At 48.6% G+C, this 8,949-nt stretch overlaps 1 protein-coding gene across 1 annotated transcript; it reads right to left on the reverse strand.

Moving 5' to 3' along the window:
* Positions 1–444: 444 nt before the first annotated feature.
* On the reverse strand, positions 445–8,374 carry CALR (calreticulin). The gene is made up of 9 exons (XM_063931264.1): positions 8,213–8,374; positions 6,471–6,572; positions 5,603–5,806; positions 5,339–5,433; positions 4,665–4,874; positions 3,011–3,124; positions 2,713–2,856; positions 2,530–2,622; positions 445–1,724 (listed from the first exon to the last, which is right to left on the reverse strand). Exons 1-9 carry the CDS (start codon positions 8,304–8,306, stop codon positions 1,518–1,520), a joined length of 1,263 nt encoding a protein of 420 aa, XP_063787334.1. The 5' UTR covers positions 8,307–8,374; the 3' UTR covers positions 445–1,517.
* Positions 8,375–8,949: the final 575 nt, after the last annotated feature.

Below are 8,949 nucleotides of genomic sequence, written 5' to 3' on the forward strand. Positions count from 1 at the left end.
ATAGACAGGTGGTGTTCAGTATGCTGGCTGTTGGCATCCCAGCGCTCAGTATACCGGCGCCCGGCATACAGACAACTATATTCCCTCTTAGGGATCACGACCACCCTGGAGGGAGAATAAATAGCGTGGCACACAGCCTATAGATTGTAAGCTTGCGAGCAGGGCCTTCCTACCTCTGTCTTTGCCCAGTTTTGTTCTATAACTGTTCTATTGTAAAGCGCAATGGAATATGCTGCGCTATATAAGAAACTAATAGCACGCCAACATGCCCGCAAGGGACTCTTTTGCGCTCGCCCAGCTGCTGGCAGTCAGGATTCTGGCCACCAGCATAACATACTACACCCACATAGACCAGCAGTCACCTGGAGGGCTGGTGGTGAGACTTCTATTTTCTAGGATTAATCAATACAAGAATATTCTTAGTTGTAGAAAGACGCAGACGAATTGGACACAAGGTTTTTTTTAATTAGAAATTTAACAGACATCTGTACATTCCAAAACATAACCCATTCATACATTCTGGCGATGAGCCCTGCATCAATATAAATTAGAAGCATACGGCTTGAAGCAGGGTGGACTGTAAGAGGGCTGCAGGACCCATGTCACTACATCACAGGGCACATTGAGGGGCATGTTAATGTAACACTTGTGGTCAGATGTCTAGTAGGTGGAAAAAACAGGATTAAAGTGTCAGCACTCACATTACGGCTAGAGCACAAGCCCTTCAGATTGGGCTGGCATTCTGATCATAGTTTAGACGCCGGGTGGCTTGAACCATACAAACAAGGAGAGGCAACTTGATGCCTACTCACATGTACCTAGCTAGCCAGGTTGGAGCTTACTGCAGAATATTAGGGAGGATGAATTTTGTTCAGATCACAGAACTATTACCTCACTGAGGTATGAAAAATGGTGCCTCATGCCTCAGTGAAGTTTCCAGTGAACTGACTGGCTGTATTGCCCACGAGGCTTCAGGCTCACTTTAAATGCTTTATGGCTGTGAAGATTCCACCAAGGAAAGCCACCTTTAATGCTTTAGACTAAAGTCCAATTAACTACTTCAGCCAGATGGCTGGAACACTGAATCAATTGGATACTGCAATGTTAACGGGAGGCGAGGCGTTTGGCAAAGCTCATTAGGAGCTGTGACTGGTCAGTGCACCTCACAAGTCCTTCAGGGTAGGGACAGGAAAGGAAGTGGTTTTTATGGGCCATGGTCCTAAGTACTGCAGTAGGGACAGATTTACTGCGCTGGAGACTGGCATGGGAGCAGGACAAGAGGCGTAGAGGGGGATGTGACTGAAGACAAGAGGGGTCCAGGAGAGAGGAGATGGGGAGGGAGATAGGGAAGATTGACGGGCCATCTTCCAATAAAGGGTAAAAACAAAAACTGTAAAAAATATATATAAATTTAGAGTCTCATAGAGACAGAACGATCCCATTTCCCCTCTCCTATCAAAGACATGAACGCCCAAGGGAAGGGGAGAGTGCTGGGAGGGAAGACAGAGCAGTTATCTTTAAAGCTCATCTTTCTGAGGTGTGTCATCCTCATCTTCCTCTTCTTCCTTCTCTTCCTCCTTATCATTGTCATCATCATCATCCTCGTCCTCCTCAGCATCAGCTTCCTCTTCCTGTGGCTCTTCCTCTTTCCTCTTCTTGTCTTCCTCCTCCTGCTTCTTGCGTTCTTCCTCATCCTGCTGTTCCTTCATCTTTTTCTCTGCATCCTGCCAGTTAGGAAGGGGGGACAGGTTGATGGTGTGACCAGAACACAAGTACAGGTTACATACACTCAACTGCCAACACCCAAAACAGATTTCCAAATCTGCATTAAGCAGTAAAGACACTGCTCTGTATTCACCAATTACTACACTGGAGCCAGCCAGCCCCCCCCCCTACTCCAAATACAATCTATTACACATCTCACAGGACAGTATCCAAATGGGATTGGGTAACTGTCAAAAACACAAGCTAGACTTATTGTGACATCACTAGATCTGACCCCATGAATTAACCAATCCACACTATTTGGGAAATCTACCCAGCTGTCTCATTGTCAATATAGAATCCTACTTACTGTAGATGTGAAAGATCCAGGGGGATGTGTCACCAGGTATAAACCCTGCAGTTATTTTATGTATGACCTGCATACATTACATGCAGTCATTGATGTATAGTAGTGTTATCAGCAGCTTCATTAGCCCACTGAACTCCACACTGGCAATACCATCCTAGTGACTTGCCTTCTGCTTACAGTGGGGGTATTTATCAACTCGCTAGCAAACCAGGCCTAAAAGCCTTAGTGGTGTCACTCATCCCTACTAGCTGTATACAGGATTAGCCCACAAGACACCTACTTTCACTGTAAACGCAGCAAACAGGTGGTTGGACAGCACATCCGGTTCAGTAGCCTATTGATATCTGATCAAGTGACCAAATACCCCCCCCCTTGTGTTAGCAACAAGCTGGGTACAATCAATGTTGTCTCCATCTGTTCCTACCCAGGTCAGTGCTGTATAAGGGTGAACCTACCTTCCTGGCCCCCCATGTTTTATTCGCCTCCTCCTCTGCATACTTCTCATCGTCCGTAATTAAGAACTGATCGAAGATGGTTCCAGATTTCACCTGGGAGGGATGGAGACAGGCTGTTTATTAAGGTCTTGCTGAAAGGCGGCTTCAGGCCAGAAGAGACACTGCTGTTAGCTGTGAACTTGCCTGCCACAGGTCCAATCCTATCACGCCAAAGTTCTGAAAAGAGTACAGGTTGGGATCTGGGGTGTATTCCGGGTTATCGATCTCTGGGTGTACCCACTTTCCTTTGAAGTCAGGGTTTTCAATCTGACGAGGTTTCCACTCTCCCTGTTGGCACACAAAGGGGCATGTTCAATATAAAGCTTGTGAGTACACAGAACAGCAGCCTGTCAGCCTACACGGAGCATCCAGCACCATGTTCATACTACATCTGTTCTCAGACACTAGTCTATGGCTTATTAGGATACACAGTACAGCTCACCTTGTACTCTGGGTTCTGGACTACTGGTGGCTCCCATTCCCCATCCATCTCCTCATCCCAGTCTTCCGGCTTCACAGCATCCGGGTCAGGGATATGCTCAGGTTTCTCCCAGTCCTGAAACACAAGGAAGACGTGAAGATCTGCACTCCTCTAAAGACCACTGATGGCCATCTGAAGGCCTCTGGTTCAGAGTGAAGTTAAATAGTGCAGAGAATGATTTAAAGGATACTATGAAAGGGATCAGTACTAAATGCCGCCGGTCGGAATCCCGGCGGTCGAAATACCTACGCCAGAATCCCGACCACACAATCCCGACAGGGGTGGCGAGCGGAACGCAGCCCCTTGCGGGCTCGCTACGCTCGGCACACTATTATATTCTCCCTCTATGGGTGTCGTGGACACCCACGGAGGGAGAATATGTCGGGATTGTGGCGGTCGGGATTCCGGCGTCGGTATTTCGACCGCCGGGATTCCGTCCGGCGGCACCCTGACCGCATCCCCTATGAAAGGCCTCTGTAAACTGAAGCAGTAGTCTTATCCTAGACAAATCACTAGGACCTAGAGACCTAGCCACATGCATATTTTCTGCAGCCACTTAATAGACTGAATGCAAGATGATTGCACAAGTACAAAGCCTTCTCCCAGAATGATGTCATTTCCAGTCTGCAGCTGCCATTGCTATGATCCACCAGCAGGCCCCAAACTAGACCAGCCCCAGCTATACAGCAGCTTTATATATTCCACATGAGTGTAAAGCTGGGAACACACTGGTAGATATAGCAGCAGATCAATTGATTTGCAGCTATATACAGACGGACCGGACGGTGTGTTGCACATACACAGCACAATCGGTCGGGACTGACGTCAAACTGGGCAGGAGTTTACATGCGCCTACCCAGTTCAGCTGTCAGTCACTGCCAGCATCTGTAGCTGACCGCCCGTACACACAGCACGATGCGCCAATATATTAGCAGTCAGCTGTGCTGCAGGACTGATCATTCAGGCATATTGCTCCTACACACTGGCTGACGGAACAGCAATAGAACGGCAGATATATAGGCCAGCGTTCCTTCCAGCACTCATGTCAGGAGTGGAGCTATATAACCCCCTGGGACTTCTGTTATTTCTGCATCAAGTGTTCCCACATCCTTGAGTGTAATCTCATATGGCCATGCACATCTTTACACTGTTCCATATTAATGTTTGCAATCACTATCATAAACAAGGATCCTAGGAGCTGCTAATACAAGCTAGGAGTCGCCACACATTGTGATGCCCTTATGCAGAGACACTTCATGTAACTTGCGTGCAGCCAGGCTCTACACTCATTCGTTGTATTCAAGAGTTAGTCACAAACTTCCACCCAGAGTAGTCCCTTAGGTGGTAATCTTTACCCTGGCAGCTGACCATGTGCTGTACCAAGCAGGGGAAACCCTAATGTCTGTACAGGGATTGGCAGAGATCCCCCACTAGAAGTGCCAGGACCGTGCTAAATACAGCATATGGTGGATACCAGGAAAGGGGCCACAAAGTTAAGGAAAGTTTAGTAAAAAAAAATAAAAAAATAATAATGGAGAATCCCTTTTAGGATCTGCCAGCACCACAGAAGCTGCCGCCCTCAGTGGAGGGGGCTCTGCTATCTGGGATCTCTCACCTCGGGTTTAGTGTCTTCTGGGTCATCTATCATGGCACGCTCATCCCAGTCATCAGGTTTCTTGGCCTCAGGGTCTTTGATCTTCTTGGCAGGAAGGAAGTCCCAGTCGTCCTCTAAGTTACCAGATTCCACCTTGCTGTTGTCAATCTTCACCTCATAGGTGTTATCTGGGCGCACAATCAGGGTGTACAGATGTGTGTACACATCATCCTAAGGCAGGAGAGACAAGCGCCACTTTACCATTTCAGCCATTACCAGCAGACGTGTCACTGGACCGTATTCTAGACAGACTGCATAGCGTTATAAATCATAAGCTACAGAATGACTGGACAAATCCCAGCAGCCGGGAAGCAGCCTCCTCCCTGGCTTGCAAGGTCTACATTTAGCCCTGCTCCCCTTAACGCACAACCACAATGGATTAGGGGGACCTCTTATCACACTATCACTGGTTATTGTTAGTCACCCATCACACAGATCAGATAGGCAACAGCCTAGATCTGTCCAGGGCACAACTATAGCAAGCAGCACCTAAGCCACCATAGTGCCCACACACTACGCGAGCCTCCATATAAAACCATGAATGATGTACAATAGAAGGCCCTTTAATGTCTATACAAATGCTCCACAACATGTACAGGGGAAATCTTCTCACAGCTGCCATGTTCCCCACTCACCTTACAACGGATGTCCTTGTTGATCTGCAGGTTCTTGCCCTTGTAGTTGAAGATCACATGCACTTTCTTTGTTGGTGGTCCACAGATATCAGGACCTGGCAAAGAACATATTGCTCAATGCTAACAGTACTAGCTTAGGGGCTGGAGTATTAAGGGCAGTTTACTTGGCTGTCCCTCAAACAGCCTAGTGCCGTAAGAGAATGCCCACCATGCAGCTGCCATCACCGCATGGCCCATTAAGACTATACCATCTGACATACATACCAAACATGATGTTGTACTCCGAGTCGCCGTGCATGTCCGTCTGGACCAGCTTGCTGGGGAAAAGCTTCACATATCCACCTCCACAGTCAATGTTCTGCTCGTGCTTCACTGAGAACTGGATCACTAGTGTTTTGTCCTTGTTGGAGAAGCTGTCAAACTTGGCAGACAGGGCATAGAAGTGGGCGTCCTGGCTGGTCTGCAGACCTGAGAGTGGAATAAGTTACAGATATCAGATCCAGAGACTGACACTGATCAGTGCACTCTACTACAACACCGAGCTGCCAGTGTCACAGCCCACACGACCAGTGATAAACCACTATGCTATTACTTTGTGTATGCAGAGGAAGCACTGCCATACCATAGTACACATGCCCATATCTTGCTGCGATTGGCCAGTCTGGGTGAAGGGAAACCCTACCTGTTTATAACCCAAGATCCCTTTGAACGTACATTGGCAAAATAAAAACGGGAAAGAATCGAAATGCTGTTTATCCAGCAGACACCCACAAAGCCGTGTGATGTGAGTGTTAACTCTAATCTACAGATTTAAAGGCATAAAAAAATAAAATACAGACTTGCATATTTAACCCATTTTATTACTGTTTATGTAGACACTTCGAGCAATGGGTTAATTGCACCAATCGCCCAATGAATATTTGCAGCAGTGGTCGAGCTAGTGTTAAAGCATTACAGGTCTTGTGATCTTTTCAGCTGACCTTAATGATAACAGGCTTGAGCACCTTTAGGTGGCCGCAAAGTTGCACAAGGGTGCATGCAAAACACTGCTATTCTAATTACTTCCTGCAGCGGCTCTTCAATCATTTACAGCAGCTTATCAACCTTGCCTGTGGATAAAACAGAATCTCACCTTTGTCTTTTTCTGCATCACCGTAAAACTTCCCGGCGCTGAGCTTGAACTGCCCGTAGTCCGACTTGTGCTTTGATAACAACCAGCGTTCTTTCCAGCCATCTGAAAGGAACACAGTACATTAACTCAGCTCAGGAAACAAGCCCCTAGTTGTGACAGAGGAATAATTTACCAGGTAAAGCAAGTCTACTGAATTCTGGTAACCCAACACTACCCTCAATGGAATAAATAATTGCAGCAAAGCTGTCAGACGAGACAAGTGGAGAACGCAGAGTACAGGCAGATGAACAGACAGCCTATAAAGGCAGCTTGGGTTGTGGCATTAACTGGCAGAAGAACTGTATGAAGGCTGACCACCCCCTGCCGAAAACCATAAATACAAAAAAAAAAAAATTGCTTTCAGATTAATATTGCAGGCAGTATATGACGGCTACATACGCTGACATAACCGATAATTACTGTTATCTCCATGCTATAAAGGCGAAGATCTACCGCTTCATACAGGAAGGAGGAGGAAATGAAGGTGAACACTAAAGCCCTCCCACTCTTGCTTCCAGAAGATTCAATAGTGCTCCACATACATCCGCATGATGGCCAGGGAAGAGGAAAGGAGGACGAGATCGCAAAAGCACTCGCGCAGGGGAGGAGGAGTTGTGGTGATTGCTTATTTAGGTTTCACAATGACAGATGCTCTCAGGTTTCAATGTCCAATTGCAGGAGCATGCAAATCGCTGTGCCATCACCGCAGGGGGGTGGGGGTCAGGGGTGTCCCTGGCCAGGCTCACTCAGGGCAGAATACAGCCTCCTGATTGTATACTACAGGCTGCACTTGTGGTTAATGTAAACCTTGTAAGTCAGCATTATGCTCCAGTCTGGTGCACCTGGACAAGGGAAGGTGAGGATGCATTATAACTAGCTGCTGCACATAGCTGCTAGCATAAACAGTGCATGGCACATTAACGTGGAAAGTGAAACCCCATGACAAGACCTATGCAGTTCTCTGAATGTAAAGTGATTTCAAAGCTGTTATGTAACCACAGCACCAAGTACTAGGGTGTCACAGACACCCATCCGGCATGTGTAGAGAAATTCATGTTATACTGACAGATGAAGAGTTGGCAGAGAGGCCTGTGCACTCAATAAAGCAGCAAGTGACAGCACAGGGGGAAATACACACATTACTATTCCCAACACACCCAGCTGCATTATAGATTTACAGCAAGTAACTATGCCAGCAATACAGTCTGCAGCATACCAGAGCACCGTGTAATGCAGATGCAATAGGAGTATCCTGAAACTATGTAACCAAGCAGTAGTAATGTATATAAGGGAGACCCATCCCCTGCCCAGGACACAGCTGCACAGCCCTGAGGCTCCCTGCAGCCTGTCACCTGCAATCACCCTATTCCCAGTGTGACAGATAAGTACATACAGCAGGAAGAGGACACATATGGAGGGAAATGAGCGCTGATGAGCTACAACACTGCGCTAATTACCCAGCAGCAGATCCTCCACCCCTCGGGGACATCACCAGGTCCCTGCACCCAGGTATTACAACCGCCAGGGGAACTACAAGTGCCAGCATCACCCTGTCACAGGTCTGACACTGCATTCTGGGACTTGCTTGCACACCAATGCCTGCACAATCAGGATGCTACCATCCGTCCCCCTCCTGTAACCCCCTGAGAGAGACCACGGGCGTGCACACCCGCCCCACACGGACAGACGCATCATCCGCTCACCTCCGTCATTGAAGTCCTCCTGGAAGTAGACCTCGGGGTCGGCGGCGCACAGGGCAGCCAGGAGCGGCAGGACGAGGAAGGCGAGTCGGGCCATGAGGATGCCCCTGAGATCACTGTTACCGGCAGCGTCTGAAAATCACTGAGCGCCCGGGACCGGCGCAGCGCCGCTCTTATATGCCCTCGCCGCGCCCTCCTCCCAAGAGCCCTCCCATTGGCTACACCGGCACCGGTGTCCGCTCCCTATTGGGCCTCACGTTCTGCCACTCAAGGCACACAGATGGCTGCCGATGATTGGTGGAGGCCGCGGCCAGTGAGCGATCACCACGCAGGGGCCTCCTACTAGTCGTCAGGTGGTTGGCTGCGAGTTCGGAGGGAAGGAGGTGGGGAGAGGGAGATAGAGGAGGATGCGGATAGGTCACGTGGTGCAGACAGGAGGAGTGTATAGAGGGGTGTGTCACGTGACCTCTTCCGGCTGTGGGCGTGGCTGTGGCGGCCCTGGGATTTGCATAAATGAATGGGCAATTTGCATGCGAAGCATCTAATTATACAACTAGTATATAGGGGGAGATGCAGCAGGGTCACGCCTGCAGCGTATGACAGGGGCCCCACTGTGTCCCAAGCCTGCTGTGCTTCCACTCCTGCAGTAATATCATGGCTGCCCTTCTCCCCAGCTGTGTGCAATCATCCAGTCCATTCATGCACTTGTTGTACAGGTTCTGCAACACACGCCTAAAAGC

The sequence above is a fragment of the Pseudophryne corroboree genome, chromosome 6, assembly GCF_028390025.1.
Source record: "Pseudophryne corroboree isolate aPseCor3 chromosome 6, aPseCor3.hap2, whole genome shotgun sequence".
In the NCBI taxonomy this organism is placed as follows: domain Eukaryota; kingdom Metazoa; phylum Chordata; class Amphibia; order Anura; family Myobatrachidae; genus Pseudophryne; species Pseudophryne corroboree.

Coding starts and splice junctions, on each gene's coding strand:
- CALR (XM_063931264.1), bottom strand. CDS start 8,306: ATGGCCCGACTCGCCTTCCTCGTCCTGCCGCTCCTGGCTGCCCTGTGC. Junction 4,875..5,338: donor ACAAGGACATCCGTTGTAAG/GTGAGTGGGGAA, acceptor CTCCTGCCTTAG/GATGATGTGTACACACATCT. Junction 3,125..4,664: donor CAGAAGACACTAAACCCGAG/GTGAGAGATCCC, acceptor CTTGTGTTTCAG/GACTGGGAGAAACCTGAGCA.